Source organism: Nothobranchius furzeri, chromosome 13, assembly GCF_043380555.1.
Source record: "Nothobranchius furzeri strain GRZ-AD chromosome 13, NfurGRZ-RIMD1, whole genome shotgun sequence".
Classification (NCBI taxonomy): Eukaryota; Metazoa; Chordata; class Actinopteri; order Cyprinodontiformes; family Nothobranchiidae; genus Nothobranchius; species Nothobranchius furzeri.
Window position 1 is genome coordinate 33083556 of NC_091753.1, and position 19045 is coordinate 33102600.

Sequence of the window (19045 nt, forward strand, 5' to 3'; positions counted from 1 at the left end):
CACTAGCTCCACTTCCAATGGTCCTGTGAAAAAGTTGTGACATACGGGGACCCAGGGGCCCAAACAGATGTGGGGGTAGACCTCTGGCCTCCAGTAGTGCTATGGATGAAATAAAGATAATTAGCTTAAGGACGTAAACTTGTTAAGCAAGTCTTTAAATGCTATGTTTTGTTTACACAGAATAAAAAGTTCAAACACACCTTGAAGCCTTCCCATTTCAGAATCGTCTGACTCACTCTCTCCTGAGGTCGTCATGCCAGCGGCTCCAGCAACTGAGCTTGAAGCTGGACATAAATTTAGGATAAAATGTCCATGAAAGGTTTAACAAGGTTCAATAATAGCCTTTCATGTGGATGAAGAACACAATTTCTTGATCTAAATTGTTTAAAACTACAGATGCACCGATCCAATTTCTCACGATCCTTTAAAAATCCCGTGACTGGGCTCGATTTTCAATACTGTTATTTTAAAAGGATCGGGACAAAAAGATTAGCATTAAAACATTTTAAACACGACATTTTTAATTAATTCGAGGATAGAGATTTTCAAATGGAATAACAACGGCTTAACTTTAATTTCAACAAGTTCCTCTGTTCAATATTACCTGTTTCTTGAAAGAAAACACAGTAAAGTCACAATTTATGGCAAGCAGTGATTCAGATGCAACGATGCGACTGTTAGCTAGCAGGTTAACGCAGAGCTAACGTGGTTCCTTCAAACAAACTACTTTCACTTTTGGTTTCTCCCTTCAGGCGTCAACACAGCAAATTACCAGTCCCCATTAATTTCCTGTTTGCCACCAACAGTCTCAGTTCATAAAACGTGAAGCCAGCCAACAGAGAAAGATGCGCTAATAAACAAAGAGAAACTGCTAACAAGATAGCCTGTCCGCTGAGGCACCGCGTGCCTGCTCCCTCACGGGAACACATCTGCATATTGAGGGAGTAAATTATTTTAAGAGCAACTCTGCCAATTTTCAATGTTTTGATAATATAAACATGTTTTATTTTAATCGGTGTACTTCCCAAACAAGTGATAGTGAAACTTAAAGGACAACTTGGGTGTGTTTTCTTCCTATTTTAATGCTTTCCTGAAATGCATTGCATCAGGACTCGGTATCAACGGATACTCAAAAGGTGGTTTTCGAGGAGCACTACCCGGGCTTAAACAGCTCTGTACAGCGTGGTTCGAGTCAGCCTTTCTGAGTGTAGTTTTGTTTCCATGCTAGCTCCACGAAAGAAAGTGGGTGCACCCCTCATAGGCGCAGGGGGAACCCATGGTACGATTTTTACTCAAATAGCACGAGGTGATCAGTAAACAGTGTAAAGTAGCCTGTATGCTCCACAGAAACTCAGCTGTAAAATGGTGGTGTTAGGGACATTCTGCAGTGTTTCCCCTACATAGGCTCAGGCGTGGCGCTGCGCTAGGGATGGGTACCTCTGACATTTCAATCGATATGGTACCAATTACCGGTACCTATGAATCAATACCGGTACTTAACGGTAACAATTTTCAATACTTTTGAGTGTTTAATAATTGTTTTAATTACATTTTAATTAAATATATATATTCTTCCCCAATATATAACCATATTTGATCAATATCATGATAAATTACATACAACTGCTTGTGCGTTAGCATCGTAGTGTACAAAATTCTTTAATTTGAAAACCTTTAACAACTGTTTCTAAATGATGCAAAAACAAACTCAGCTCCATGCACTCCTAATCCTCTTCTATGCCCTCTGGAATAACAATGATGAAGAGACGATGTATTATAAACTACAGATGAAACTAAAGCAAACTTCGATACAACTGTTCATATATTAATATTGTGGTGATTCACAAACTAAACCCAGCTCCACGTACTCCTTTCCCTCTCCTTTCCCCTCTGGACAAACTGTGTGATGGTGGGTCTTTGTAGTTTTTAAACTGAAAATGACACTGAAGCAAACTTCCTTGCTGTGAACTAAATTTACTGTGTATCTTCACTCCTTTTGCCGTTCATTTTCAAACTGCTTATTTTTCCTACTTGGAAGTTGGAATTTCCGAGTAGAACATGAATGCACAATTAGCTATGTAAACAAAAGCTAAACTATCAAGCTAACGTTATCTTAAACAGTTTATTTTGCTGCTGGACCAGATTAAGATGCCTCATATTCAGATTGTTGTCACTGGTTTCATCATCACCCAACAGCCCATCACATTTGTGTGAAGTGAAGCCAAACGTTAGAGTGTGTTCGCTTTCTTCTAGTCGGAATTTCGGAGTTCCGAGGAGAAAGGGAATGCACCATTAGCTGAACGGAAGCTAACATATCAAGCTAATGCTGTCTTAAACATTTTATTTACCTACCGGAGCAGATTAAGATGATGATGCCACACCTAGATCGTTGTTGCTGGTTTTATCATCACCCAGTTACCCATCCCATTTAGTGGACTCAAACTTCAGAACGCTTCCTCTCTGCCATGCTGTTTTGTTTACAGCTCGCCCACAGTGACTGACGACTTTACGATTTTGCGCCGGCGCGAGTACCGAAAAAAGGCACAGTTTAACACTAGAACACCCAAAGTGGTCATTTTGACTGTTTTCATATTTTGATATGTAATAACTTTAGTTAGATGATCTCATGTTGTCCTGACTTCTCCTATGTTTATGTGTCATTTAATTTTACTTTATAATTTCCATAAAATAATGTATCAAAAAAGAAATAGCTGTTTTTGTCTTTGTCTCCCACAAGCTGTCAATTTGATGGCTCTATTGTTAACATGGTAACGTTTTCCCGCAGATAACGGACAACGTCGCTGTTGCTAAGCAACCAACTTTCTAGCTCTCGCGCGCGCGCTCCCTCTCCGTTCAAACTGCATGTGAAATAGCAGCTGAAACAGCTTTTAGAAGAACATTCTCAGTGAAACAAGCATGAGAAATGAATCTGCTTCAGACGGAGAGGAGAACGCTGATGATTACTGGTCAGTAAGCGGCAGAGACTCTGACAGCAACACAGAAGACGATCTGGGACCCCTTGGCCACGAAGAAGATTTGTGTCGGTCACCCAGCGTACAATAAAGAGACTTCTTTTCAAGGTTTAGACTAAAATTATATTTGCTTAACATTAGGTTCACACACCCATAAAGAGTTGACGCATTTGAACCATTTTGCTCCAAAACGTCATCGTCAGCCTGCATTTAATGGACAGCCGCCAAACTGGCGGTTCCTGGGAGTTCTAGTGAAGTTAGAATTCTGGAAGTTCTAGTGTTAATATGACATGAATCGGTACTCAGTCGGTACTATGGAGTGCCTTAAAAAGTACCGAATTCTTTACTCATCCCTACGCTGCATCACTGCAGAAATTCCAGCACCACTACGAGAAAGACCTTTGGAGTTTTTGTGCAGGCCATGCATGAGAGAACAACCAAATGTTGGGAGGTACCTGAAGCTCCTTGCGATGCTTCATCAGTTCGAGCAGTAGACGAGTTGGCCCCATCTTGGTTGTTGTCGGAGTCAGCCATTTTTTCCTGTCGGCGAGCGTCGGCTGCCCCGCGCTTGCCCAGGCCTGAGCCCCGCCGACTGTTACATGGAAAAACAGGATGTACTTTAATGAGTGAAAACAAAACACCAGCAGCAGTCTTCATCATCAGTAAATCAAACATTGTGATTTATGTAGATAATTTTCATTTAGTAGCACTATTCATGTAGTATTTTCACATGGCTGTAAAGCACACTTTGTTGCCTTTGTCTACGAAATGTGCTTTAAAATTAAAGCTGTCTTGTCTTTTCATGTGTTTCATGGTTTTTTTCCCCACCACTCTATATGTAGAAATGGCAAAATGGAATAAGCAACTATGTTTTTGACCTGAGTTTGCCAGCAATAGATTTGAAAGTAAATCCGTCCTGGGGCGAGCTGACTGAGGTGAGGCTGCCGAGCACAAGTGCCACCGGTCCCTCCGACCACCACCAGGAGACAAGGTGGGTTAAGAGTCTTGCCCAAGGACACAACAGCAGAATTCGCTGTCCAGAGCCGGGATCAGACCTGCAACCTTCCGATTACTGGACAACTCGCTCTACCTCCTGAGCTGCTGCTGCCCATAAACTGTGCTACAAACTAGATGGGGTAGAGTCACGAACGAGACAACAGACACAGGACTCTACCCCATCCGGTTTCTCAAGTCTAGTTTATGCTTCTGTGTTGGTGCAGACACGCAACGCCACTAAAAGTCATTACGAGGGCTCTCCAGCAGGTTCGCAAGAACGGACTGAGTCAGGCCTACTTTTCTAAACATCTGTCCAACAAGACGGAGAGCACAAGCTTGTGATTGGTTAGGCACCGTTTCCTTTAAATTCGACAACACCACCATCATTGTGCCCTCAAAAAAATAAACCACATACACTCACACACATATATATAAATAAAAGTTGGGTTGTCACGGTAATCAGTGTAGCAGTAAACCCCGGTAAAAAAGTAGACAATAACCATCTTGTTTTTTAAAACTATATTATCTCGGTGGATTACCGTGGCTGTGGTGTAGGCGCAGTGACCCTTACCAGCCACCGTATCATCTGCTGAAGTTGCCGGCGGCACATGCGCACTTTGTTGTTTACAGCCAAAACTTTCTTGAAGCTAAAGCTGAAATAATGGCCAAAGGAGGAGACTGCAGCGCTCAGGACATTTATGATCCCTCAAAGAAGACAAAGTGGGAAGTACGGGCATCTTTTGGATATTTGAAGAATGCAGAGGGACAGTTGATAGAAGACGCTGTCCTGTTTGCAGCACGTGCAGAAAAAAGTGTCTGTGAAAGGCAGCAACGCTTCATATCCCATGACACATCTGCGTGACCATCACCCACCACTCTACAGTCAACGCAAGGCAAGCTAACGTTAGCATTTTAGCTAAAATGCGTGATCCGAGGATTTGGGTTGAGGGAGAATGCAACTACTCGCTATATAAAGCAGCCGCAGCACCGCTACCTGCATATAAACCATGTCGTGGACACCCCCATGTTGAAATGACGCTATGCATTACGGGGCTCCCAGGGGCAGATAAGTTGGTCTCTCTCCGAAAATAATTATGAAGTTAACAATGATTACTGCCTGACGACATTTTCCCAAATCTGCAAAGCTCACTGGAAGGACACAAACCGAGGACAATATTTTCCTGTTATAGGGTTTATTACTCAAGTAAGGGTAAAAAAAAGTATCTGATTAGAAGGCTACTTGAGTACTGAGTATCATCTGATCTAATATTTTTTAAATGATGACATCACACAGACAAAAAATAAGAAGTTATGGGCAAATATTGGTATTTTAAAGACTAAAAGGGGAAAAATGTAAACAAATAAACAACATAATTACAAAATAACACATTTTAGGCAAAATTTAGACACAAACTGAGGACAATATTTCCTGATATACAGGGTTTATTTAGTTTCCTGAAAATTTAACATGTTTAAAAAAAATACCGCGATAATACCGAAAACCGTGATAATTTTGATCACAATAACCGTGAGGTTAAATTTTCACACCGTGACAACCCTATTTGGAATCAAGGTACGACAGTTTGGAGGAAGAAATGAGCTCCAGGTGAAGCTCTCACTGTTCTAATCTGGTGCCATGTTATTGCTAGTTTTGGTCCGCTGGTTTCTCATGTCCACAGTCCAACAGGACTCTAAACCTCTTCATGCTTCCTTCGGCTGACAAGTTTTATGGAGATGCCAATTTCATTTTCGAGCAGGACTTGGCACCTACTCACACTCTCAAAGGTATCCAAAGCTGGTTGAATGACCCTGGCTTTAATTGGCTAGAAAACTGTCCTGATGACATGAGGGACCCCTCAGAGAATCTATGAGATATAGCCAAGAGGAAAATGAGAAACCAGACCCAACAATGTACATGGGCTGAAATCAGCAATCTGACAAAACTGGGCTTCTATTAAACCTCAGCAAAACTGCAGGCTGATTACCCCCATGTCACACTGCACTGAAGCAGGAATTCATGCAAAAGGAGGTCCAACCAAGTATTGGGACAGCAGCAGCTCAGGATCTAGAGTGGGTTGTCCAGTAATTGGAAGATTGCAGGTTTGATCTCGGCTCCCACCAGAGAATACGCCGTTGTGTCCTTGGGCAAGACGCCTAACCCGCCTTGCCTGCTGGTGGTGGTCAGAGGGACCGGTGGCGCCAGTGTTCTTTCAGTGCGCCCCTGGGCAGCTGTGGTTACATTGTAGCTCATCCCTACCAGAGTGTGAATGCGTGTGTGAATGGGTGAATGACTGATTGCGTTGTGAAGCGCCTTGGGGGGTTGTGGAACCCTAAGAAGGTGCTTTACAAATACAGGCCATTTACCATTGTTGCATAGAAATAAACATTTTTCAGACATTTCTGTTTAAAACATCCTTTTTTGACCTTAGGTAATATTGTAGTTTTTGAGAAACAACATCATGGGCTTCCTTACATCTATGCCATGATTATCAAAATTACCACATATAAAGGATTTAAATAGTTTTATATGAGAAGTTTGATTTCTGAAAGAAGATGGTGTATCTGTAAATTTGGTGTCATAGCAACTAAAAAGTTGTTTTCTAATAAATATTCTAGCTATTGAATGCACAAGATGTAGTTTAAGTCAGTTTTTGGTATTGCAATAAATCTTGCTTGCCAGCTCTTATAAAAGTTATTTTTCTTTTACTTTACTGTGGTTTACCATCTTCAATTTGGGTTTAATTTACTTTTGAGCATAAAGTAAATGTTTTTTTTTAATGTGGACATTAGGTCAATTTGACACCGACCTCTGACCTACACTGAAACAAAATCATTGCAACCGCCCTTACCTGGTGCTGGCACAGGAGCCCGTGGTCTTCTGGCGTGTGCTCCGCCGAAAACTGGGGAGCTCTGCTGGAGGAGACTCGCTGCGCTTCTTTGTGGACTTCCTTAAACCTGAAAGCAGCACAAGCCAGACAATAGAAAATATCTTCAAATGTCATACTAACAGTGGGTCGACATTTAAGAATGTTAAATGAACTGACACACAAGCAGTCACTTGAGTGATTTTTGCTTCTAGTAAAACTTGAAATATCGATAATTTTTTTTACCTATAGTTCTGTAGAACACCTTGGACATTTAAGTTATATAAACAACAATTGATGCTGAGCATTACTTAGTATTGCTTTTCAGTGCAGTAAGAGACTACTGCTGCCCTCTGAGAGCCATGTACCACCAGCCAGAGGGGTTATTAATAGTAACACCACCATGGCTCTGTGACAGCACAACCTTCATGTTAGATCTGTGACTCATAATTCAGCAACACAAAAATAAATTAAAACGAAACACTTATTCAGACCTTTTAGTTTCATCTTATGTAGAATAATGCAATACAACCCTTTTAATACATTTCACATAGTGTCATTAAAATTTTAAACCAAGTACCTCCATGAAATGACTGTTGTGTTTGTGTAGTCTGCATTAAAATGACAAGTTCACCCTGATTAATCTTTTGTTCTGAACAGCAGTATTGAATCATGTAAAATGACCTCAAACATGCTTACTCACCGAGAGATTGAAGTGTCAGATTGTGTTAAAAGATAAAAGCACTATAATGAAGATATTCCAGGAATAATGTAGTCCTGTTTTAAGAGAAACAGCTTGTGAGTATGCTCCTACTCTCAAACATGCCTCTGGTCAGCTGGTGGGACAACATGTGAAGCAGTTTAGGAGGGGTCTCAGATTTGGAGCACAGCCCATGACACCGAACCCACTTGAGTTACTATCCTTCCACTCGCCTCCAACAGCCAGACTCAACCCTAACCTGCAAAGCGTCTGCTTGATTCACCTGATTTTAGGTTTTACATGTTTAGATCTAAGGTATTTTATGTTGGTTGCCTTTATTTGATGCATGGGACAAATAGTAGTGGTTGCTTTGCATATTGGTCAAAATAACTTCAAAATATATCGAGGTTTTATGGTTGGAAAGTAGAGAGCAAAATTTTGCTTCTTTACATACATTTTACTTGACAAAACAAAAGACAAGTTTATAAAGAGATGCTAATTTGTTTTGAAATTTATTCACCGATACATTTGTCCATTGCCCTTGTGTGCTACTGCTAACTGAAATGAAAAAGGTGTGGTCCTTGTTGCAATAGGTCTACTCTTGGTTCTGATATTCATGGATTGACAAGTGAACTACGTTTCTACAGTAAACCCAAAAAACTGCTTTAGTGTGACAGGAACATCATTGCCATAATTTGGCTCACTTTGGCATGCGGTAAACGCAGAAGCTAGCCAAGGCCTGTCAGCTCTATAGTTTTGCAACATCACACCACAATGTAATGTGTGACACCAACTGTGATAGAGACTAAGTGTTAAGCTTCTCTATTTTCTGCAGAAATTAAGAGTATGTAGCTATTTCCTTTTTCCATATTTTGATTCAGACATTTTTAATGTTTTTTCCAATTAATATTGGTCACTCAGTTTTCCATGCAGGCCGAACATAAAAATAGTTTCCTACACCTATCTCCTGTTTTAGCTTCTGATCGAAAATAGACACTGAAATGCAAGGATTTGAAAAACCTGACTGATCTACATCACACTGATTTAGCATTCATGGACTCACCCTTCTTGACTTATGACTTGAATGGTTGTTTTAACGTCTGGGAATCAGTAGAGGATGTCTCCACTAGTTTAAGCTAACTGTTAGCATTAGCAACACCACCACACTGCAGAAGCCCTCTAGGCTTGTGTCATTTGTGGAGATAAAACGTCAACGTTGCTGTTATCCAATCCAGGGCGAGATATCCAAATATCAGGAAATAGGACTCTAAAACTTGCCGTCTGAAGCTCAGCTGTGATGTGGGTAACTTTTAGGTCTGATAAATGATGCACAAAAACAGCTGGGCAAAAAAAGTCTGTACACTTCACCTTTTCTGTTTGAAGAATAACCTATGAAGACTGCTTTCTTTTAATTTTTTTGTAGACTAGCTGAACTACACTAAATGTGGCTGATAAATAGGTGCAAGACAGACAGATGGGTTTAGCAAATGTGTGCAACTGACCTTTTTTAGCCTTATTTCTTGGCTTAATTACCTAGTCAGAGATCAGTTAATCCACTCATCAGTAAACTTTGTATTTAAAGTGGGATTTGTAATCATCGTTGTACTAACCACTCACCACACATTCAGTAAGACATTTCAGAAACCAGAGCCGTTTCAATATTCTGATGTCATTACCCACAAGGCTTTGCTACAAACAAAGCACTTTATCTGAAGCTAAAGTCACGTCCACCTACTTCCAGACCATGGGCCCACCTGCCGCAAAAATAATAAAAATATGGATGGGAGTTCATGAGCTCATAAAAGTTATTGTCTGACCCCATTTGATAGGCGCCATGTATTTCACATATGATGAATTTAAATGACAATTTAAAAACACGTTTTGACTTCAAGAAAATGCTCATTTTCAACAGGTGGAAAAACTTATTTTAGGTTTTTTGTGAAAAGATGTAATGGAATAAAAATGCTCATCTCACCAAACTGACGTCATAGAACCAGACAAGGATAAGAAGAGAAGAAAAATGGCTTAGTTTAGCAAGCTTCGAATCCTTCTCCCAAGACGACAGGAGCATTGAACGTGGAGAAAACCACTATAAATCTGGCCATGTGGCAAGTTAAGCTGGAGGTTGAAGATATTCTGCTGTGAGGTCATATATGCAGCGCTGGATTTGTAGTCATTTTAATTACGAGTTTTTACAAGCTAATAAATCTCTACTTATGCGACAGTTTAAACACAGAATTCCTTTTTAATTTAAATTAAAGTACAACACATGTGCGATTCAGGGCTTAAGGTTAAGTGGATAAAAAAATGATTTTATAGCTCCTTTCCCTTGTATTCTTTTTTGTTGTTGTTGTTGTTCTAGGGACCCAAGAGCCAACCTTAAGGGGAGGTGACTTGAACCTGATTTATACTCTTGTCAACTCTAGTTTGGAATCGCGCGCACACATTAATGGAGACGGAGAAGTTCTTGTTCTCTGCCACCTGGAGTGCTGCAAAGCAATTGCCTGCAGTGGTGGTGCCAGAGGGGCGCTATAGCTACCCCTGGATTAGTCATTGCACCCCCATAGCACCCCCAAGTAAATTTTAGATTTTTTTTTTACAATTAAATTTTTATTTAACGTGTGGATGTGATAATATTTAACATACAAAAAAATAAAATCAGTAAATTATCATATAGATAGTAAAAACTTAAATCAAAACAGGAAATTTATGTTAACCTTTGACCTCATTTTCCACCTGTGAACAAGTGAAAGGTAGAGCTAGTGGTAAAATGGGGCGGTTTTTGTTGCCCAAATTTCCACAGGTTCAGTCAGAAACGAATGAATCTTTGGAAGGGATCTCAGACCCACAAAAACCTACGGATCTGGATGAAGATAGTCAACCCTCAACCGCCGCAGCAGTCGAGGGTTTTGCCACTGGAAATGCTAACACCAACATTAGCTAACCATGTAACACTATAGATGGTTTTCTGTGTGGCTGTATGTGTTTATGATTTCATGGAAAAGTCAGCGATTGTTCATATGTTTGTGATGTATATTAATGCTTGTTTCAGATGTTGTTGAGGTTTTGTGCACGCATGTGTTGTCACCTCTAAACCCATATTTCTTATCACCTCCATCCATGAATAGAATGTTGGCGGTGTATCTTTGTACTCCTAGGTAATGGGTAAATAAATGTTCATATTTTCTGACTTTTTCCATGAGGCGTTCAATGTGCCCTATGTATGCCGCAAAATATCTTTGGCTCGCTTTATTTTTGAGGGTGCAATGGCGGAGCTGTTGAGGAATTTAAAGAAAACTGCATCATGACCATTCACAAGCTTGTGGTGTCCATCACTTTCAACAAATGGTTAAAAATATTTCTACCGTCTTGCTATTAGCTTGCCGTTATAGTTTTGAACAACTCATTAAATGGAAGTAAAACGCCACAATTAACTCATTCACTTCACACATGCATTTCATTGTAATGTCGAGTTGTTGGTAATTGAAAGCAGCTTGAGATTGTTTTTTGAGCCAACTATTTGCTTCCAATTCACCATTTGCATTATTAGCTCAATGTTAGCTTATAGCCTTTTTCCACCTTACATTCAAAATGACAAGACTGTTTTGTGATAACTTCATTGTAAAATTCTTTCATATTGTTATTAAGTATTAACTCATTAACTGCCATTGACGACAAAGGTAGTCATTTTGAATCCAACCATTCACTGCCAATTTGAAACTGCATTTTTTTTTCTGTGTGGGCGTCAGAACGAGCCACCGCACCGTGAAAACAAACATCCCAGCTCTAAAGCCGATCTTCATCCGCATACGTCATGTGATCAGGAAGCAGAAAATCCATGTGTTAGATCGTTTTGGGCCGCTGCTGTAAAAAAAAAAAAGTGAGGCGCGAACCGGGAAAGCTTCTAACGATCACAATTCAACAACGGATTATGAAACAACGGATAATGCTCGAACGCGTGAATTCTTCCTGATATAAGAGGTGAGTCTACTCTTTGTTTTGTTAGTTTAGGCGTCGACATCATCCTAGCGCATAACGTTCTGTGACTTAAAAAAACTGTAAAAAACGCTAGAAGCGAAGGGCTTTTCTGAACAGGAAACGGCTGGCAGTGAATGAGTTAGAAGAAAATATAACTATATAAAAAATCATACATAAAGAATACATTGCCAAAGAAATAACCAAACTAACTCGATGAGAATGCTCTGCAGCATTTAATGACAGTATCGGAGAAACCAATCCACACCCTGATACTGCTAAATGTTTTAGTTTTAATTCCAATGATATGAGTTTAGTCCTTCAATTCATAGTCAAACAAAACATCTTAAATAGTATAAATAGCATCTTAACTCGTCAGTGACTGCAGTTCCACTAAAATGAACTTGTTCTAAACAGACAACTGAAGGATCAGTTAAATCAGAAGGGAGTCCGTTCAGCGGGTTCTGGGCTTTCAGAGCCACAATGCTGATTCACTTACCTTCCTATCTAGAACACTTACAACTTAGTTTACACTGGAAACCCAACTGGCTGCTGGTTATATTCTGAGATAAAAGAAACTCAAAACTAGGGCTGGGCGATATGACGATTTTAGACCGTTTTACGATCTACACATCTGACGGTCTGTCATTTTTGAGAGACCGTTTTATCACGATTCACAGCTCTGCTGTTGAATTTCTGCCTCTGAATGAAAAGGGAACTTACCTCAGGCGAATGACACGCCTTTGTTTGACCCTTAACCAATCAGAGTGAGTCATAGTAATATGTTAGTGCCCCGCTTGTTTTCATTTGTGTGTGAACAAACATGGCTTCGCCGCGGCTGAGAGCGACAAAGAGGTTTTCGTTCCGAAGAGGAACGCAGGGTTTCCTTAGCGCGCGGCGCTAACAACTTAGTGACGTGGAATGTCTAGGAGAAAGCGTAAAAACACGTTGGACGCTTCTTCTGAAGCAGGAAAATAACACCGCTTCTTAAGCAGAGCACGACGCCGCCTCGGCTCGTTTACCCTCTGCCGAGCCGGTGTCGGTACCGACTGAGCTCGGTCACTGGGTCGTTGGAGCTGCCCCGTGACTGCCTGATGGAAAACCAGCGGGTTTCATCAGACTCGTAGTTTCTTGTTTTTGGTGGGGACCCCCTGTATTTTACCGCTCCCTCCTGCAGTCTTCCCCTATTACAATTTAAAATGATTCTGTAAATCCGTGTATCAATAGAAACAATCTCTGCCTCTGCCAGCTGCAGTAAATGTAGTTTCCAAATAATAAGAGGTGCATTCATCTGTGTATCTCCTTTGATCCGCATTAGTGATATTTTCAGCACCAGAACAGTGAAGCAAAGAAAGAATCCTGAGTTTGTTAGTAATTTTATTTATTAGGTGCATCTAACCTGTTCTATTTTTCTCTGAAATGAGATCAAATCAGAGCTTCTATGGGTTGTCTCCACTCTGCACTGGAAATTTTTACTTTATTTAGAGACTTGTTGCAGAAAATATTCAGAATGCGCAGTTTTTTGCTACCACAAGCGATCTCTGGTCCAGCTGCACATCAGAGCCGTATTTGAGCTTAACTATCCACTACATGAGCAACTGGGAGCTACATAGTATTTTGAACAAGTTAACATTTGCACAATACGTTTGCAATTGACATGTTTGCACTTTAAATATGTTTACGATTTTAACTTATGTTAAGTTACTTGAAAAACGAGAAAAACTGATTTTTGTAATTGTTTCTCTAAGGGCTTTTATCATCTCTGGTGTGAGTTTAAAATATAAGTGTGTTAGCACTGTGCTGATTATCCCTAATATGAATAAATGTTTATTTATTCAATGTTTCTCTTGTTTAATACGCAATTGAAGTTATGCTATTCATGGATAAAAAATCGTGATAAAATCGAAATCGTGATAAAATATTGGAAAAATCGTGATATTCTATTTTTGCCATATCGCCCAGCCCTACTCAAAACACGTGAAAGCACTGTGCCTTACCAATCAGGTTTTTTAGGTGTGTTGACAGTGGGAGCTCTATTGGGAGTCTAATATTTTCAAACTGAGATGAAAACATCTCAGCAGAAGAATATGCTTAAACGGCTTAAAAAGGTTAATTAGTCCCACTTGAGGCTTGTTTTTAGTTACTATAAAACAATAACTATATGCCTTAATTAAAATATTACTCAAATAATAAAGGTTTCAGTGTTTCCCCTAGGAATTTTTCCAGCTGTGGTGGTGTGGCCGGTGTCGGTACAAGATCTGCTCGGGTGCAAGATCGGCTCGGGGGGAAATTATGACGCGTCTCTAAATAAAGTAAAATTTTCTAGTGCGGAGTGGAGACAACCCATAGAAGCACTGATTTGATATCATTTCAGAGAAAAATAGAACAGGTTAGATGCACCTAATAAATAAAATTACTAACAAACTCAGGAATCTGTTTCTTTGCTTCATTATTCTGGTGCTGAGAATATCACTAATGCAGATCAAATGAGATCCACAGATGAATGCACCTCTTATTTATTATTTGGAAACTACATTTACTGCAGCTGGCAGAGATTTGTTCTATTGATACACGGAATTTACAGAATCATTTTAAATTTTAATAGGGGAAGACTGCAGGAGGGAGCGGTAAGGGTCCCCAGCAAAAACAAAAAACTTTACGAGTCTGATGAAACCCGCTGGTTTTCCATCAGGCAGTCACGGGGCAGCTCCAACGACCCAGTGGCTGTGCTGGGTCAATGTTATCGAGCTCAGTCCGGCTCGGCCGTGAACGAGCCGAGGCTACGTCGTGCTCTGCTTAAGAAGAAGCGTTATTTTCCCGCTTCAGAAGAAGCGTTCAACGTGTTTTTATGCTTTCTCCGAGACATGTCACGTTGCTAAGTTGTTAGCGCCGCGTGCTAACACGTCAATAGTGCAGCGTAGCCTGCTGGAGGTTATAAGGGTTCAGATGAAAACACCCGACCTCTCAGGCTGCTCACACATCGATCTTAAGTTGTCACTGTTGCGCTCACGCCGTAATACAGTATTAGATGCGGTTAAAGTCAGACATGAAAAAATAAATAAATTTTACATGAATAAGTGATGCTTATCCTGGTGTGTGTGTGTGTGTGTGGGGGGGGGGGGGCCTGGCCTAATAAGCACTGGAGGAAACCCTGTCAAGATCGTCAACACTCGTTTATCTCAATGCTGCTGAAACATGTAAACCAAAAAGCATTATATCCACTGCTACCTTTCTAATTTTAAACTCAGTAACTTATGCTGTAACTTCACCCTGCCCTGCCTGCTCCTCCTTGCTGCCTGCTGGCTATGAACACAAGCGACAACATAGTAGCTCCCGCTGCTTCTTCGGGAAACGGCGCAAAAAAAAAAATTTAATTAATTAAAAAAAAAAAAACTTGGGTTCTTGTAGGCGTGGCGGTGGGATTTCAGCCGTTGAGGGCCGCCACGGCTACGCCTATGTAAGGGAAACCCTGGGTTTATCTGGCAATTACTTCACTTAATTCTGAATATCATATTATCTTCAAGACTGGTTAAAAATCACTGGACAATTTCTAAACTTACTAAGCCAATCTCTCCCACACAGACAGCCAAGGTGATGAGGTCTGCTGCAAATAAAGAAATAATCCCATTGGTGAATGTTTCATATTAGAAATTTATCTAAATATTATTAATATTATTTTTTATGTGAATTTGGGGAAGTTCTCTGCCTGTTTTGTCAACACATGACTGATCGGGACTACTTAAAATTACTTTCAACATTAGGGCTGCACGATATTAGGAAAACCTGCGATATTCGATAACAGTGCTTAATATTGCGATATCGATATTACTCACGATAAATGAACAAATACTAAAGTATGCCGTGTTGATGTCGTCTGGCGTGTGACGTCTGCTCTGGGTTCAAAGCAAACAAAAACTAATGCATGAATTCCATTACAACATAACATTTTTATTGCAAAAATATGCAGCTGCACCTGCTACTGTATTAGCAGCAAAACAACAAACTGCATGCATGCAGTTTCTCAGTGACTTTAAAACATCACCTCCACCATAAAACTTTTTCTGATGCTCCAAATACAGAAAAACATCCCTTACCAGGGTTTTTGGAATAAATTTAAAAAAAATCAGAAGTTTAAATGTTAAATAATAGTTAACATCACTTAAATGCAACAGCAAATTCTCTCATTGCTACTGAACATTTTCTCCACTTATGTGGTTATGATATAAGGCTGTTGCTGTAATTGGGAAGTGAACTGTGCTGGGCCGAACTAGGAGAGTATTGAGATTTTCTGAGGGAAAGAGAAAAACAATTGTCTACCTTTCAGAAGAGGAAGTGGCAAAAAACTACATGGAAAATATGTGAAAATGTTTGTTTTTAACCCCAAATTGAACAAGTTTACCTGGATCTTAAAAAGCAGCTCAGATGATGAAACTGCAACTATGATTCTGATAACAAGCTAATAAACTGAACTAGCTCCTCTTAAGATAACCATCTAGCAGAGATTCTGACTTATGTGCAGCAGCAAATCAACTATCCTGACAAACAAGGTTACAAAAGCTCATAAATGAAAAATCACTTTGATGTGTGGGGGGACTTTTCCAGGCCCTCTTTAGCAGGGTGGGACTGGGAGGAGAGTGCTGTAGCCTTTTAGCTGGAAGCTAACCGGAGCCTGGGGCTAACATCACCACCTGGTGGAACACTAGCAACATGGAGGTAGGTGGGTTGGTTCACCGGCACGTGTCGGAGTCAGCCCGGTTACTATCAGCTTCTTAACGACACCGAGCGGACTCACGTTCACGTTTGAAAGCAGCGCCGATTTCAGAAACCTCAGCACAAAGTGCGTTCGTTAATCTGAGCCAGCATGACGAACAAAGGAAGCGAGCGGCAGCGGAAAGCGGGGCAGAGCGGAGATTGTGGAATTTTGGGGTAAGGGTCTACGTAGGGGGCGGGCGTATTACGTGAACGGACCCATCTGATTGGCCACATAGCAGAAGGGCTACATTTGATTGGTCAAATAATACTTCCCCGTAAAAAACAGAGCTGGTTTACAAAAAGTTGATGTATGACACGGATGGAAATGTTTGAACCAAACATTTATCGCAGTTTTTGACATGCTTTGCGATGGGCCTATCGCACGTCCTGTTATCTCGATGACAATAATTTTTCGATATATTGCGCAGCCCTATTCAACATTATTGAAATTTGAGGTGTTTTTCGGTTGAATTGTTGACATTTTGTCCAACTGATATACAATTAGTCACCGAGGATGAAAAATGTGATTAGATCATAAGACTTGAAATCTAGAGGGAAAAAAATGGAAGAAGTGGGACTTTTGAGGATAAAATATTTTATGAGTCCCTACATCTGTATTTACCCACTAGTATGGTTTATCTCTGGGGCATACGAATACTAATGTGGCGATGCTGCATAGCAATCTTTAAGATGTACTAACCAAATTATTTTATTCCCAATTAAGGTTTCCACTTCTGTTACTACACACTTTTTCTATACTGGAGTAAGACATTTCTGAAGAAGTGCTTTTTTAACAAAAACAGGTACTAAAGTAGAAATGCAAACAATCCATATAAAAACTAAAACACTCACTTGCTAGTTTAGCTTGTAATCCTGATGGCCCAGGTTTAGATGTCTCAGTATTGGAGGATCCAGGTAAGGAAAGTTTGGGTTTTGGCAAGTTGACTTTGGGGTTGAAGCGAGTTGCCCACTCAAACTTTGAAGAGCTGGCACTTTTGGCCTGCTCTTTGTCACGTGTACTTCTGCGTGGGGAGGGGCTAGAAGCAGATCGGGAGCGACGTGCCTTGGTCTGATCTTTTCCCTGTTTGACTCGGGCGCCCTGTGTGGCAGTACTGTTGATGCCTGTGGTGGAGGAAGAGGAAGAGGAGGAGGCAGAGGAGGAGGAGTCTGTCACGTTGCTACACCCAGCTTTGGCTGAGGCGGCTGATTTAGACGCCAGCTTGGTGGGTTTTGCAGCTCTGCCCTCGGTACAATTGGGGAGGGACCCAGTGGCGCTACTTAGACTGGGTACACAGTCTGATTTCTTCCGTTTCTGAAGTGGAGAGGCCCCTGTGGCTACACTCTTCTTACTCTGGCTTCGGCCTGACGATGCAGACAATTCTGATGCAACTAGCCTCTTCCTGGACTTAGCTGGGCCTTTCTTAGCCTCTGAGGTATTATTTCTGGATGGGGGGAGGGAAGATTTGGGCTTCTTGGCAGGGGTCGGTCCAAGGACACTAATTTGGTCTGGAGCTTCACTTCGTTTGAGCCCTCGGGTGCCCTCACTTTTTGACTGGTGACTTGGTTGCTCCTGTTCAGATGTTCCTGCAGTCTCTGGGTCGTCTTGCAATACAAACGAAGCCACAGAGAGAGTAAGACCGCTTCTGTTGGGGAGCAAAGGAAAGCGGAGAATATTACTTTCAGAATAAACTAGACACTTTCAGATAACAAAGCTATATTAACCATATTTATCCAGATGCAGAAAAAAATCTAACGTGTACAATACACAATGCAGAAATGGATGCAGTTTAACCCTAAGTAGACACACACACACACACTACGGACTATGGCTGGGCGATGTATCGATATTTTTAAAATATCTGTATAATTTCTTCAACAAGATGTGATGACTTTATATCTTTATATCAATATAACTGGTCAAACTGCTATGCTAGCAATTAGCCGCTATGCTAGTGACATGTTGCTCCATCTCTAAGCGGCTATTACAAGTATTCTCACAAGTTTGCTCAATCCGAGAGCCTCTGGGTAAATGTGCTGCTCTAAACTTTGCATTTGGCGTCCTGGTTTTTAATTATTTGGGGACATTCAACGCTAACAGAGTTCGGTTTATCCATCCTGTTTGTGCGGAGAGACGATTCAAACCCCTCCCTACCCTGTGCAATGAGGAAACATCTATGGAAAGCTGGAGTGGCCAAATTACCTTAAACATATTGTTAGGGTTTGAATAGTAAACTATAGGATTGCCATTTTATTTTGAAGGCAAGCTCAATGATGAGCCGCTCTGGTTTGCTATGCTAGTAAATACTCAGTTACAAGCGATTCTGTTGAAAAAGTTAAGAGTTTGTAAGGCGTGGGTTACGGCGACAGTATCCCGAAAATAATACTCATAAAAGATCAACCAGAGACTCTGAGTCATTACAGTATAATCGCTGATATGAGCCAACACTGTTAGATTCCAGCCATGTTTGCCCTAATAACTAATAACTCCACGGTGCATGACCCATGTGATCTGCAGTAGATGCAATTACATCATTGTAAATTTAGCTTAACACGATAGATTTTTTTTTCTCTGGACAAGAACAGGGTTTTGCAGGTTTAAGGGAGCCAAATTTAAGACTTTTTAAGACCTTTTTTAAGGCCACTTAGACCAAATTTAAGCTACTTTTAAAATTAAATTTAAGCTATAATTTCCAGCTATTGCCTGGAACCGGTGCTACCCACGTCGCGAACGTTGGACTAGCCATCCAGTTACCATTAAACTTGCCCTTCCCCATGGCGCAAGCTCC

At 40.7% G+C, this 19045-nt stretch overlaps 1 protein-coding gene across 5 annotated transcripts in view; it reads right to left on the minus strand.

Moving 5' to 3' along the window:
• Positions 1–19045, minus strand: part of trip12 (thyroid hormone receptor interactor 12) — a 47226-nt gene that overhangs the window by 21498 nt on the left and 6683 nt on the right. For 4 of the 5 annotated variants that reach the window (XM_015951767.3, XM_015951766.3, XM_015951765.3 and 1 more), the window contains 5 exons: positions 17112–17902; positions 6818–6923; positions 3428–3564; positions 201–284; positions 4–99 (listed from right to left, as the gene is read on the minus strand). In XM_015951767.3, coding sequence (XP_015807253.1) covers positions 4–99; positions 201–284; positions 3428–3564; positions 6818–6923; positions 17112–17902 — 1214 coding nt within the window. Of the gene's footprint in view, positions 1–3; positions 100–200; positions 285–3427; positions 3565–6817; positions 6924–7535; positions 7670–17111; positions 17903–19045 lie in introns of those variants that run through there. The other variant, XM_054742766.2, reaches the window with a different exon arrangement.